Source organism: Drosophila willistoni (genome assembly GCF_018902025.1).
Source record: "Drosophila willistoni isolate 14030-0811.24 chromosome 2R unlocalized genomic scaffold, UCI_dwil_1.1 Seg167, whole genome shotgun sequence".
In the NCBI taxonomy this organism is placed as follows: Eukaryota; Metazoa; Arthropoda; class Insecta; order Diptera; family Drosophilidae; genus Drosophila; species Drosophila willistoni.
The window spans coordinates 22,819,935-22,835,468 of record NW_025814050.1 but is presented as its reverse complement, the minus strand read 5'-3'; the positions used below and the strand labels follow the sequence as shown (position 1 = coordinate 22,835,468).

Sequence of the window (15,534 nt, the reverse complement as noted above, 5' to 3'; positions counted from 1 at the left end):
ATGAGAAGCTCTTTTGTTTGCACAAACTGCAAGACAAACTAAGAACAAGACTGAGACTGAACAGACAATAAGATGTCGACAGGTTGCCCCGCCTGGTCTGAGTTTACACTGCAGATGCAGCAAAATAGATAAACTTCATCAACTTATGCACACATGGGTGGAGATTCAAAGGGGAGGCGACTGAATGCAAGGTGGAATTCGGCAAGAATAAATAGACTAAACATAAAAGTAAAGGGTGATTAAACATTTCTCTCTAAGCTTCGTTTAAATTTGATAAAGCCACCCAAGTTTTTAGAGCAAACCCCTTTTGCTACGCCTCTGCGTTTGCGAATTTAATGTAGTTGCCTACATTTTTACGTGCTTCAACCTGTTTAAAGCGAAACGTATTGGCATCCTTTGCAACTTTGTCGATTCTTAAAAAGGGGTTTCGTCGGGGAGGCAGATGAGAAGATGGGAAAATTGCATTTGCCAAACGCAGAGTCAAGTGGAAATGCTCACTGAGCAAAAGCTTAATTGAAAATGTTTGTTTATTTTTCAGTGTTTGCGCGAAAAGCTAGCAAAACAAGTTTGTGGTTCTAATTGAGCCAGATGATTGAATGGCTTCCAGTCGCAAATGTTTACTTAAAAATAATATCAATTTATTAAACAAGTTATTAAGTTATTAACATATTCGGTTCATAATGTTTAACTACGTATGTATGTACATGTATAATTCAATATCATTAAATTCACTCAATATTCTAGTCCTAAAAGTCCTTATCCCAACCGCTAAGCTCCTCGGGCGGTTCATAATCATTCTCTACCCCAGAGGGCCCGAAATACTGCAAGTCGGTGGCACTCTTCAGGGCTCTCTTGATGGGCGATGTCAATTGTTTCAGCTTCAGACGCTGCCAATCTAAACTATCGAACCAATTGTGCTTCTTGATATCGGCAATTCCTTTGCGTTGATAACCCAAACGTTCGGCCGGCAATTGTTTGCACAAATGTCTAACCAAATTCTGAGCTGGTTTTGGTATACGTCCGGGCATGTGAATCACATCAATGCCACTCAGAATTTGCTGATAGATTTTGATCTGATTGACACCCCGAAAGGGTGTCTTGCCCACCAAAAGTTCATAGATTAGTATACCTAAAGCCCAGTAGTCCACAGAGCGATCATGACCACGATCCAAAATGATCTCAGGTGCCACATACTCGGGAGTGCCAGCAAAAGTATTTGTCTTCTCATTGGGTCTAACATACTTGGCGAAACCAAAGTCCACCTAAGAACAAAGTCCACAAAGGTGAGTATGAGATTATCCGAGTTTTGGAGTTTCTCAGTTCTTACCAGCTTGCAATAGCCATCTGTGCCTAGCATTAAATTCTCCGGCTTCAGATCCCTGTAGATGAAATTGTGCGAATGCAGAAAATCAAATGCTTCCACCACACAGCCGGCAATAAATTTGGCAGTTTTCTCATCAAAATATTGACGCTTAGACATGACCGTCCACACATCGCCACCCATGCAGGCTTCCATAAGGAAATATACAAATTTATCATTGCGATACGTGCGATAGAGTCTGTAATGGGAAATAGAAAGACCGAAGAGCTTAGAGACTAACTAACTAGAGATTTGTTTTAGTCTACTCACTGCACTATAAAAGGTGAATCCCGACACTTGATCATGACATTTTTCTCATTATATACATGCTCGATTTGATCCTGCTTGACCACCTCGATCTTTTTGATAATCTTAAGGGCAAAGACTTGTTGACGCTGTCCATGGGTAACCAAATCCACTCGACCAAAGGCCCCAGCACCCAATGTGGCTATCTTCTTTAGGTCTGAGATGGCAATCTGTGCATATTCATTATCGAATTCAGCACTTTTGTTACTCGAACGTCCTTGAGAATCATTTCGTTCGTTGGGTTTCTCTTGCAGTTGCCTAATCGTACCCAAATAGCTAATGAAGGCTCTAGAGAATGCAAAAGGATATATAATTTTCCATAAGGATACCCTGTCTAATGTAACTTACTCTCTGTCCAGTTTAAGAACCTCCGTGCCAGGGGCGTCTGCGTAGACGCTGGCCTGTCTTACATCGGCATTCATTAAAGCCTGCTCGCCAAAATAATCGCCACGTTTGCGTTTCGCCACAATCTGTTCGACTTTGTTTTCGTCCTTCTTCTTAATGGTGACTGTACCGCAGCGTATGATGTAGAATTCATTGCCCAATTCTCCCTCTCGTACAATACATTTGTCAGTCTCGTAGAATTTCTAAACGAAAGAAATTAGTTTCTGATTGTTTCGGATTCGATAATCAATTTACTCTTTGCAAAAGATCCACAACTTTGTTAAGCAAGTTGTCGTCCAGTTCCTGTAAGAATGGAGCAGAACGTAAAAATTGCAAATTCTCTTCCCTTTCCCGTGAGCCAGAAATTTGCATAATAGCTCGAAAAGTTTCACGTGCTATTTTCCACACTTGTGCATCCGTTGCAGCTAAAAAATTGAATAGGAATTGATATGGTAAACGATTTGGTTTTGAATTGACAAAACTTCTCGCTCACCCTTGATGGTGGCCTGTCTGGGCGCATTGTAGAGTATGGCTAATTCACCGAAGACGGTGGCTGGTCCGAAATTGCCAATATTCTGTCCGGCTCGTATCACATCGTATTGACCCTCCGCTGATACATATATCTCGGAGCCCTCCTCATGCTCGTGAATGATATAACTATTCTTCTTGTAGCTAGCCGGCGCCATGGCATTGATAACCATCTCTTTGCGTTCCTTGTCCATAAGATTATTAAGGAAATCATTGCGTTCGATGGCCTTGTGTATGAGATTGCGTGAGCTGTGTAACAGTATTCGGATTCGGTTTTTGGGTTAATCAACAAGAATTGTTTGTTTTTCGTTTCGGCATCGTTGCCCCTTCACTTACGCTTCATCCTTTGCATTAAATTCGATTTCAATGTCCTTTTGCACGGGCAAATTCGGTCGCGCATAGATGATACCTCCATCCACACGATGAACTTTTGTCGTTGTGGAGCTTGAACTGTCTCTCCTTTCACTGCTGCTGGTGCTCCGTTTTCTTTCTTGTGTGGGAATTTGATCCTAATTGATGTAGTTGCAGAAAAAAATTACAAAGAAAAGAAAAAGCACACGTTATTTAGTTGTTTGTTTTCATTTGGTCAGGACAATGTTTTAATGGTCAGATAAATACGGTTGACATTGGCAGAAGAATAGAAAACCAAACGTTAGCCAAATCTTTGTGACCCATAATTATAGTAATGCATACTTTTAGGCAAAATTGAAATTTAGGTCGTTGTGTTGCTTTATAATGGACTATTCCACATGAGTTATAAATCTATAATCTACAAAATCATCCTAAGGTTTTTTTTTTCCAAGCATTTTATTTATTCTGCATAAAGTTTTGTTTTGTTTGCAGTCCACGCCAAGGAAATCATTGTTCATACATGTATTACATCGCTTCCTTAATTAAGCAAAATGAAGCCTTTTTATTCTCTATCATATCTTTGCTTCCTATTAAATTTCCCTTGATAAACATTCCCAGCCCTGTTTTAGCTTTTGTTTTTTGGCATTAATAAAGCGCTTATTGCAAATTACATAATCCACAGCAGAATGAGAAAGTTGCTAAACTCTGCAAAGGCGACTACAAGATACCCTGTACCAAAAATAGAAATTATATTCAGTTAGACGAATAGACAGGCAGGTCGAGTGGCCTGTTGAGTCACACATCATCCCAATGAGTAGACACTATGAAATATATACTGAAAAGCAGTTGTTCCTTCCTATTCTCTCTCTCTTTTCACATGCATAACCAACTTTAGCCTAGCCTTACCTAATTATAAGGGAAATGTTAATTGTTTACCAACAGACATGAACTAAAACTTTCGTCCCACACAAAATCAAGCTGTTGCGGCTGTATGTACATACTCCTGCTCGTATCTTTTTCGGACTCTCGGTCCTTCAGCTCTTGAGCAGTTGCCATGTTCTCTAAGTGACCTTCATTGTCAGTCTGTGAGCATTGCCCGGCCCCTTCTATTATGCGAAGGGGCAAATCGTAACTGTTGCTGAGCTGGCGAATTTAGCCGGGCCATAGAACAGAAATTTCAGCTGATGCAGCGTCTTGTTAGACATTCTTCCCCACCACTTTGCCACATCCTTAGTCCTGCTCGTGCGTGCCTCTTCTACCTGAGATGATAGTTTGGCCTGTCTTGATCCTGACAGGAAATAGCAACATTTTCGTCAGTGTGCAGACGGTGGGGGCAGGTGGGGCAGGTGGCTGGGGGAGTAAATATTTAATCACAATTGCTCCGCGACACCACTGAGCCGACTGGGCGTAGTCAATCTCTTGGGAAATGACTTGACTTTCAGTGCCTTGTAAAATCTTTAATTCGCCAACAAAAAATTGCTGAATAATGTCATTCTGTAGACACTCTTTAACACCTTACTCAGCTTTAGTTAACCCTTTAGCCAAATTAATCTTTATTTTGATTAAATGATTATTTGCTTATCATCAGTGACTGGCACGAGTTGGACTAATCATAATGAATAAATCAAGTCAATATAGAAATTTCAAGAACTAAACTAAATTGATCAAAGTCAAGTCAATTACAAATGCCAAACACCCTTTAAGGACAAGAGCCAGCATGAGCCACGCCCATCTCTATGTCAATGACGTGAAAAAGTCAACATCCTTCTGCTGGCTGGTATGGAAACGAGCCATGTAGCCACAAAATCGAATAGACGAAGCCCCTCCCCCCCTAAAACCCAACTCCTTTACTTACTTGGCTATTCGAGGCATTCGATGCATCTGCCTGTTGTTGGCGGCGTTGTTCGGCGCTTCGTTTCTTGCGCAAGTGAAGAGGAGTTCCGGGTACAAGAAGCTCTGCTGGCAGTGGCGGCGCTGGTGGTATGTTAATATCGGGCATTGTGGACACACGTCGTCGTTGGTTATGCGCCAGGTTGGGACTGGTTGCTGCTGATGTCTGGCCACCATTGCACTTTGCCTGATAATTGAGTGACACACTGGAGTTGGAGCTTTTCAGCGGTGAAGGTGGAGCGAGTAGTCCATGTTGTTGTCCCAGTCCCAGCCCCAGTCCCAGGGAATCTTGTGGCAATGTGCCATTTGCCAGTTTGCTTTTGCTGCTGCTGTTGTTGTTGTTCGCATCGCTGCTTTGCCAGGACAAAGTGTCATCTGTCTGGTCTGTGTTTAGATCCTGTGTATGACCAATGAAAAACTTTACATTTGCCTGCAATGACGATGATGTTGTTGATGCTGGAGTTGTGACGTCATCGTCAGCATAGACGCTCTCATCAATTATGCCATTCACATTCACTTTGAGCTTTGACATGCCATCGACAACATCCTCCTCCGCCCCCGCCTCCGCCTCCGCGTCCGCTTCCGTATCGGAGTCAGCAGTTTCCACATTTACTTGGGGCGCTTCTGTGGGCAAAGCTGTTGGGCGACGTTCTTTGACTGGTCTTAGTTTTGAATTGGAACGTGTGACATTAATTGCATTGCCATTGACAGACACCGCTGTCTGCTCCTCCCGCTGGCCATTTGTCGTCGTCGTCGTCGTGGTCGACGTCTGCTCCGTCCGCTCTCTCAGCTTACTCTTGTTCGAGCGAAACTTCTTTGTCTGTGTGGTCGTCGTCGTCTGCGGGCTGCCGTTTTGGGGCACAGCCTCGGGAAGTGTGGGTGACGATGAGGCGGAAGATGAGGAGGCGTGGCTTGTTGATTGTTGTTTTAGGCGTTGCAGTTGAGCCTAATGGCCCAGAAGGGCACGGAACAGTACGGAGCAAAAGCGACCACACAAAACATTCACCAAGACAAACAAAGTGGTGCAAATTTTTGGTGGTGTTTGTTGTCAAGTGTTTGGTGGAGTAGAGTGGTAGTAGTTTAGTGTAATAGAGTAGATTGGAGTGTGCCAGTTGTTTTTGTTGTTGTTTGGAACATATTTACAAGTGTTGTTGTCATCATCGATTCATTAAAAAGTATAGGGAAACATGTGTACAAATATTAATAGAGTTTTTCAAAGACAATCACAAACTGGTCAAAAGCCTTTTTCACCTAACATATACTAAAGAGAAAGTCTTTAAGCTCACCTCACTGGTACTGGGCGTCAAAATGGGCGAATATAACGGTGTCTCATCCCGTCGTATGTAAAGGCCAATTTGCTAAAATGGTAAAAGAGAGAGAACAATGTGAGAATTTAAGATAAATATTGGATTGTATTGTAAAAATTACAATTGCATTAAAATACTTAATAAAATATAATTAAGTGCTAATTCATTTATAAATATAATTGAGTAGATCAAAAACAGGTATACAAATATTGAATGGGTTCCTAGACAATAACTTATTTGAATTGACTTTTGTCTATAAAGTAGGTGAAGTCATCAGGTGAAAGGTATAAAGCGTCGGAAAATAACCAATGTCTGATTGCTTCATTTTTGATAAAACACGATATTCATATTAAAGACGATGATTCATATTAAAGACATATTTTCCTAGTACTTTAATGAAAAGCTATTCAAATAAACGACACTAATATAACAACTAATTAACTATACTGTAATAGTAATATAAAATTTCATCATCAATTTAAAGATATAATTAGGCCGAATAGATTATAAATTTTACAAAACAGTTAGATATCTAGGAATAGATAACCGATATGCTATAACATAGTGAATATGCAGAAAGTCTTTATATTAGACATTGCTTTGATTTGACGTCGATTAGATAGTTCAAACGATTTTTATACACAGACACAAGCAAACGAGCTTACTAATACGACTAATTATAACGCTTTAATATTCACTTAGCATTGTTTCGACTTGTTTACAAGATATTCGATATATTCTTCTACGCACAATATTAAACAAAACAAATGCAAATACAATAAAAATTGTTTCCTTATTATCTCAGTTTATATGTAATATATTAACACATAAATAAACTCAGAGGGGGGCTTAGCAAATCAAATTTGCTTTTGCGTCAACAGGTGTCAGCAAACAAGAAGCATATGCAGGGTGATAAGGCTAAAAATGACGCAACAACTGCAAAAGGCAACAAACGGAATAAAACGAGAAATCCTGAAATAAAAAAAAAGGTGCTTGGCCTCCTTCAGCTGGTGCTCTCCTGCAATCCCGCTTTTGAAATCAATCCCATACTGTTGCTGACACTGCTGATAAATGGGGAGCCCTTCGGTTTAATGTGGGCACTCTTGTTCCCTGTTAGTATGCCCATACCAGCATCCAGGGGGGCTCAGTTCACAGTTTGCCTGGGCTTATCCGCCCCCCTCCTCCTATTCCATTCAGTGATGTGGAATAATGGCAACAAGACAGCATTTCCATTGTATCTTATAAATACGTAACGCTTTACTTGCCCCGCATTGTATTCGCATTAAACTATACTTTCCATACTTTTTCCATACTTTTCTGAGCTCGACTGTCATTTGCTGTGGCTCTGTGTGACTCATACAAATCGCTTTCGGGGCTTTCCAATGCTTTTCATTATTTGGCATTTGAGGATTTACTTGTGTGAAAGAAGCTTGGCAGCCATAGCAGATTGATAGGCTCAACACGAGCTTTAAATGTTATAAATCTGTTTGTATGCATGTCGTCGGTTATCGGTTATCACAATTTTGACACGTCTAAAAAGTGGTTACTTTAGCTTTTGATTGAATTATTTACGGGATAGCCTTAAAGTCGAATGGTTTACGGGATGAGTCAGTCGAGTAGCACAGCATTTGTATATCTTAAAATAGATTCGGTCTTGTTTAACTTTGGCCTTCGCCTTGGTCACCTACTTTATCAGCGGTTGTGGCAACTTTTTCGCGTCTTCTGTTTGTCTTTATTTGTTCGCGCATGTTGTTTGCAAAATAATAAATAAGAGAATATTGTTGATACAGTTAACTAGTTGTGTAATTTGATACCCTGTAGTACAGTGAATTCATTCACTGGCTATGCAGCTAAAGGCTCTATAGCTCTCAGCTATATCTTTATGATTCCTACAGTCTTTTATAGTCAACAAACAGTGAAAAAAGATTTGGAAATATTATGAGTCTGGCTGGATCTGGCTTATATATAAAGTTAGAAATAGTAGGTAAATAATAAAAATCTATTTTTAACGAATTTGCTGGCCATTAAAATAGAACCCAATCCCTTATTGGGAGACAATTGCTCTCTATATATCTAAGGCTACTGTTGATACGAACATAAAATTCGAAATTCGAAGAAAATTTTCAAGTCAATTTTGATATCTTCAACTAATGAATAGTAATAATTCTCAAATTACAAAGTGAATTCATTATTCGATATTTCATGTTGTTAAAGATTGTTTACCCAAGTATCTCGTTACTTTATTGTCTGTGCAAATAGAATGGCCAATTGATAAAGAACATTGGCAGATACTAATATTTATTTTTCAGAATATCGTACAATTGCATTTCAGGAAGAAAATGCGATAATGGCAAATAACTGGCAAACAATCGCACGTATTTAATTGTTCAAGTTTTATTTTTGGCAAAAGTTTTGTACACAAAGAAAATAAAATAAGTGGAAAATAAAGAACTTGGAAAATGGTTGAATGGTTTCGTTATTTAGGTACTCCATAGAATCTTATTCAACTACGTCATTTTCCGTTTAATTGACGTACAAAGTTTTATCTACTCTCACCCGCACACACAAACACACACACACAGACACATGAGCACATAGCAATTAGGGTGACCTTGTCATGGCTTTGGAATTGTGGTAGGTTCTGATGACGATGATGATGATGATGATGATGATGTTGATTTGGCCAACTTAAAGTTTCATTTCAATGTTTAGTTATTTATTGTTTTTTTTTTTAAGGGGGGTTTTCTTTGGTTGGTTTCGTTGTGGAAACAGTCTTCACATCTTATCTCTCAATTGGCATGCGGGCAAAAATAAAAAAAGTGAAATAAAATATTCAAACCTTTTCAAGTGTCGTCACCGCATAAATAAACATGTGTCAATATGCAGGACGCGTGGTTTGGCTCTGCTTTGATATGCTAATCGACCTAAACGACGACGACATTTTGACAGGTTTTCCGTTTTCCCACGGAAGCCTCCAAAAATGGCTTCGTCGTCTGATAATACCGGTGGCAAAGCCGCTTAAAATGCCTCGAATTGTCGTTACAATTTTGAATGACTTAATCGCTGGATTTGGGAAAGGGTTCCCACACACACACCCACGCACAAGGTCCTTAAATTTTTGTTAAATTTTCGCCTGGCAAATGCCATGCATATTTCCTATCCTTAGGGTATTGTTTGTTTAACGCCTTTTTGACTTTTGTCAACGCCTTGCAGTTATTTTGTCTTACAACATGCGACTTTTACGTGCAATCACGTTCAAAAGTATGGCAAACACCCCCCACAGGCATCGCCCAAACCGTGGCAAACTGAAAGACAGATAGATAGACAGACAGATAGATAGATAGACAGGGACAGAGGCAGAGACAGACAGTTGTATCTATAGATGGCTACGCATCTTACGGATTGTGCATATTTATACATCATTTGCTTCAGCTGCACATATTCTTTCTTTTAGATTTATGCATGAGATTCTTATGTCTCGTATTAGATATAGATATACTTTTATACGCTTCGCATCCACCCACATCTATTTATATGCAAGCTTATCATATTTTTGCATATCTAATCACAAAAGTAGAGGGTTCCTTTTTATGTTGATGACGTGCCATGAAAGAAAAACAACAACAAAAAGTACTTTACCAATCTTATAGAAAGCGAATTCCAAACTGAATGTCATAGCATCACCTATTTATAAGTAGGTATTAGCTTGATATTATTGGAGTTAGAGTAGTTTAAAACTATTTAATCACTTTCCAATAAATTATCTGCATTGACTCCATACAGACGTCACAGCGCCTGGTCAACACGTCCGCAATTATTGGCGCTTCAGAATTTAATCTAAATACTTAAAACCCGTAAGTACACTGTGACATCGTAGCCGCCACTTCACATTATTATCGGCCTCTCGGAGTTACTTATTTGGCAAATCAAAAAAGAAATTTTAAATTGAATTTGTTTTTTTTTTAGCGCCGGCAATTGATAAAAACCAAAAAAAAAATATATAAATATGATCCTAGTAGAAAGTGTTGGCATATTCAAGAGGCCACATGAAATCACATCATATATAATATATGTAGATATGATTATACATTATCTTACGACCTAAATCAGGAATAGACGAAAAAGTCGACTAGAATATTGTGAATGAAAACATATATGTTTCTCAAAGTGTTTGTTTTAGAAAGGGAGTTTTGTTGATTAAACAGTGAATAATTAAAAAAGAATTTAATGTTTATTTAGGTATAAGTCTTTGGTCAATTAAAAAATAACAAACAATGTTTGTTCATGTCAGGGATTAAGGAGACCGACAACTGAAACATCATCCGATTGCCTGTATAGAACTATTTGGAGAACTAAATTACTAACTACTTGAATATTAATCTTAAACTAAATGAAAGCAAAAAGCGAAGGGAGATAATGAGAAAAAGTGAGAATGACTATATTGATGTTGGGTCATTGATTTATTTTCAACTCGCTTGACAAAGACTTTTCCTTCAATCCGAACTCAATTATCATACATATCCTTTTTAAGACTTGAACCATTTATTATTGACAGGAGTATTATTATGCCAAATTTTTGTGATTTTTATGGGAAATGGAATACTGATTGTGCTTTGTGGTACATTATCCAACTGTTTTGATTTACTTGTTTCAATGCTGTTGCTAATTTTTGATAAGAATTGTGAATGTTGAGCATGATGGACAGGCAAAACGATGATAACTAGTCCATAGGATTTCGCTGCAAATGTTTCTGTATTTGTTGTTGTTATTTTTTTACCTTTTGTTTATACATTATTTATGGCATTTTCTTGCGCCCTCCGATTAACTTAATTAAACACTTAATCAACTTATCAGTAGCGGCTTATCAGAGAGCAAAAGAGAGTGAGAGAGGGAAAGATAACAATAAAAAGGTAGAAAATATATGTATATATGTGTGTATATATGTTATTATAGAGATAAGAGCAGAGAGAGAGAAAGAGTAAAACTCACCACGGGACTATCTTGGGTATTGAGTATCGTGTCGGTGTTCCCATCTTGGGCGGGCGTAAATTTGTTTTTACTCCGATGATGGAACAGGCGAGGAAAGCAGGCCATGTTTGCTCTACGTGAACTGCCGGGAATCGGGGAATTGTGGATCGTTTGTATATATGTGTGTAGATATATACAGGTGTGTGTAGGTGTGGTTAGAGAGTCAACGTTTGTTGTGTCTGCTATTTGTTGTTTAGTTGTACACTATACACTATATATGTATATATATTTATGCATTTTTTATCTCACATCTCGCAGGGTGTTACCGCAGCGGGTTAAACAATTTGATTACACCAACCATATACATGTATGTGTACGTACATATCTGTGATTTATGACCCAAGCGTGATTTAATTGGAGTATTATAAATTTGTTGACTCTTCGGTTGCAATTGCTGTGGCCTTCTTTCGATTAAATTGTATATTTGATAGCCCCATTCTCGATCCAGTTTGTATGTTGTTTTGTTTGTATTTCGTTATTTTTGTTGCACTATTTAAATATATTTCAATTTGTCACTCTATCCACATAGAGCGGTTATATATGTATATATACTGAGTTATCGGCAATTTCGATTGCTTGTTACCTTGGCCACTTATCGTTTTGTATTTCTTTTTCAAATTGATTAGATTTATGGCAAATTTGTTTGTGTTTGTTAGTGAGTGTTGAGCCGTAAAATTAAAGAAATCTTGTGAATGGATTGAGGTTTAAAACTCTTTATTGAATAGTGACATTTGACTATTATTTCTTTCACTTGAGAACTGACCTAATGAAAATAAATAAATCTAATGTTGTAAGCAATTTACTTAAACTTTATTTAAATCCATTCTCAATATTTCTCATTTAAAAGATGTCTCATTAAGGGGTAGAAATATATCTCATCATAAAGCTTTAAAACTGTAACTATAAATATATTTTAATATATTTTAAACTTTACGCTTCAATCGTTTAACAAACATTTAACCAATTTAACACTTTCTATAGAATTTCTATTCCGCCAAATCAAAAGTCTACATTTATTTAAAAAGCTAAATAAACAAACTTTTCAATTCACACTTGAGTAAATAAAATAGAAAATTGCACTCCATTTCAGAGACAACATTTTTGACAAATATATATTTCATGGTCAAGGTTTAACAAAAGTTGAAAAATTATTTAAACTAAAACTTCAAAAGCAATTTAATTTCATGTTGGTCAATTGAACTTTGCCTAAACTACCAGCAAATTTGAAATGAAAATTTCCTTTGCATCTGATACAAAGAAAAACTTTCTCCAGTTCTAACTCAAAAGTCTGAATTTTGTTTAGACTAATTATTCACAGCGTGAATTTCTAACGAAAAAAAAACTAAGTTTGGATGACTCATCAGTCAGTTTGCTTGGTGGTGACTGTTGGGTGCCTTTTAGAATTTCGCCTTTTTATCGTTTATCTCTTATCGTTTTGTGAAATGCTTAATTGTTTTCTATTTATGCGGGGGGCTTTTCATTGTTTGGTCAAAAGCTTTAGGGTAAATGCCTTGAAACGTAATCAAAGCCTCGACCCGTTGCCAATTAGCTGTCTTCAACTTGTCGCTTCCTCCACTCTATACCCTGTGCTCTCAGTTGTCCTAATTTTTTATGTAAGAAAGATTATTTCCATAATTAGCATTAATGTCTTTATGCTAGTCTAGTCAAAGGGCAGAAAGACCTCGAAAGCAAACAGTCTTCAAAACAAAACGAATTCTATATAGTTAGCCAATGTTAAGCCAAGGAAATTCTATTCAAAATAATTATAAAAACACAGGGTATCCCCATGTCTATGCCAGAGTTAAAGGTAGACCAACTTTTTTTAACTTTAGCTTTTTATCAGTTTTCAAATTTTGTGCTATTTTTTTTTCCACTGCATATCTAGATAAGATCAAAAGGCAATATTGTCTATAACGAATCATAAATAGAGGCAAATGTGAAAAATTCAAATACAATGTTTTCCCTCCACTTCTGTTTGATTCGCTTTGAAAAATTGCAAAAAAAAAAAGCAACAACAATACAAACAAAAACAAGAGAGAGCCCGGCAAGTCACGAGTCACTCATTTATATTAATTTATTGACATTTCGTAGCCAGTTATCAGAGAAACTTTTTCTATATACCCTTTCAAAAAGTAGATTAGTTAATGCGAAAAGTAGTCAAATTTTAGCTGGGTAGTAGGCGATCGGAGAAAGATGAAGATAAAGAACAAATGTACCCAAAAGTATGCAATAGAAACGGAAAATTCATTTACTCTTTGGACACAGTATGAAAAGAAATCGTTTTGTCTTGTTGATAGTGGATAGTTTATTCTCTGACGATCCTAATGAAAGGGTATTGAAAAATTTGTCTGTTTTTCTTGACTCTTCGCTTATTTCACTGTGTGTTGCATTGTTTCTCTGTCTTTTGCAATTTGTGCAAAGAATGGCTAAGAATAGGAGCAGTATAATAATGATGATTGTGACTTTAGTTGATTGGTTTTGATTTCGTTTTACAACAATAATAATCACTCTGTTTATGAAACTGTCATAATTCGTACTTTGTTTTTAGCTGCAGTTACTCAATTCATTGATCGTTTTAGTATTTTATGGGTATTTTTCAAGGAAATGTGCCTTTTGATAAGCACCGTGAAGCAATGTGAAATTTTATGAAATAAATATTTCAATAGGAAAACGTCTATAAACAGACCCTATCTATGATATATATTTGATTAAAGTATTACTGAAGAAACTTAATTTCATGTGTGTGGAAATTACAACAAATCGAATGTCATCAGTTACTTTTAATCAACCTAATGACAGAATGTATGGTATTCCGATATATGAGGACATACAAATGTACCTACATATAAATATCAGTAAAGAATATCAAACACTCGAGTTTTATTCATTCTTTTCATTTGTTTTTCTACGAAATGGTTTTAATGTCGTCTGATTAGATATCACAGTATGAAAGAATGGCCCAAGGCAATTTCCCTACCGTTCATTTTTCACAGTGGCTTAAATTAGAATATAGTTCAAATATTGGACAATCGTTAAATTGATAGTGACTTTCACTAATTTGCTCATACACATTATTCGGGTGATTCAGTTAATGCCAATGCCATAACATACCAATCGCCCCCTGCACTGATAATGGCTAATGCTTTTCACTTTTTAACAACAAATCACTTAAAGCACCACACACGCGAACCGAGCATGAAACCATTAGCCAGTGAACTGAGTACGAACCGCCACTGAACCACCGAACCACCATCAACCACAGTAACAACAACAACAACAACAGCAACGAAATGCGAAACCAATCACAATCATACAATTATTATGCAAACAATTTGACGTGCCATTTCCGTTTTGTAAGAAAAAATTAACTTGAAACGGAATTATCATATTTTTTGAGCACGTTACGATTTCCGTTCCATTTGCAAAACGGTGATCGGTTACACTAGGAAATCAAAGCAATTTGCAACTGAATCACAGCAAGATTGTTATGATGATGCACTGAATGATATTGGTTGGTTCCGATCCGTAGCGCACTTCCCGTACACCTGTGTTTCGCCGTGGAAGCTGATAACTCGACTAATTTAACGCGGCCAATTTAAATTGGCAATTTGCTCGGCAAGCGGCATGCGGCAACGTTAACGCTGGCAGAACAAGTGTCTGGCTATATCGGTGTGTGTGTGTGGGTGTGTGTGAGTGTGTGTTTCTGTATGGTTGTATGGTTATCGGTATCAGTTGAAGTGCCCGCCTAACTCTTCTTATCTACGGCCAAAGTGTGGGGCAGGCAAGGCGTCATTGTTTGGAACTCAAGACGGGAGTTTTCAGTTTCTTTTTCTTTACAATGACAATTTTCACTAGTGTTATCAGCTCTCACTTGATTAAATTAAGTCTTGATTTTTCACAAACCTCAATTGAACTGAGTTTTTCCCAACAATATAAACACACATTCTATGTATTAATATTATTACTCCATTTATTTTTTATCATTTGAAAATTATGAGAAAATGAATGAGAAATTCTCCTACAAACTTTTGAATTCACATACTATTCCATGACGTATTCATTAAATGTATCGAATTTATTTAGTACTATATTGGCCAATTCGATTTGCACGCCTAAAACAGGTGATTTCCCGTATTATAAAGAATCGACACACATACTTTTAGATAATAGAAAATATAGAAAATCGAAGTTATTCGGAAAAAACTTCTAGAGGTTAAGTAAGGATATTTAATGACTGCTCTGAAAAAAAAGGTATAACCCCATTGACCAACAAGTGAAGCCCTTTGAAATTCAATTTAATAGAGTTGATATACATAATTATTTTATAAAGCGTCTAAAAGTAGGCTATTCAATAGCAATAGCTTAGCTCTTTTAGCTTGA

General features: G+C 37.2%; 2 protein-coding genes across 3 annotated transcripts in view; one reads left to right on the top strand and one right to left on the bottom strand.

Annotated features, from left to right (window-relative positions):
• Window positions 1-15,534, top strand: part of LOC6651862 — a 167,669-nt gene that overhangs the window by 46,492 nt on the left and 105,643 nt on the right. The gene's annotated exons all lie outside the window — the stretch shown is intronic.
• Window positions 617-14,694, bottom strand: LOC6651863 (cGMP-dependent protein kinase 1). Of its 2 annotated transcripts, XM_002074202.3 has the most exons (11): window positions 14,266-14,694; window positions 11,116-11,762; window positions 6,106-6,177; window positions 4,785-5,765; window positions 2,915-3,087; window positions 2,544-2,827; window positions 2,306-2,475; window positions 2,015-2,253; window positions 1,631-1,954; window positions 1,328-1,559; window positions 617-1,262 (listed from the first exon to the last, which is right to left on the bottom strand). In XM_002074202.3, exons 2-11 carry the CDS (start codon window positions 11,218-11,220, stop codon window positions 747-749), a joined length of 3,096 nt encoding a protein of 1,031 aa, XP_002074238.2. In that variant the 5' UTR covers window positions 11,221-11,762; window positions 14,266-14,694; the 3' UTR covers window positions 617-746. The 2 variants fall into 2 exon arrangements, with proteins under 2 accessions (XP_002074238.2, XP_046866418.1); XM_047010462.1 differs by lacking the exon at window positions 14,266-14,694 and having other exon boundaries at window positions 4,785-5,216.

Excerpts from the sequence above, each read along its gene's own strand:
- LOC6651863 (XM_002074202.3), bottom strand. The coding sequence starts at position 11,220 with ATGGCCTGCTTTCCTCGCCTGTTCCATCATCGGAGTAAAAACAAATTT. Across the intron at positions 5,766-6,105 it reads TGACGCCCAGTACCAGTGAG|GCTCAACTGCAACGCCTAAA; the intron begins GTGAGCTTAAAG and ends CTGGGCCATTAG. Across the intron at positions 3,088-4,784 it reads CGAATGCCTCGAATAGCCAA|GATCAAATTCCCACACAAGA; the intron begins GTAAGTAAAGGA and ends TACATCAATTAG.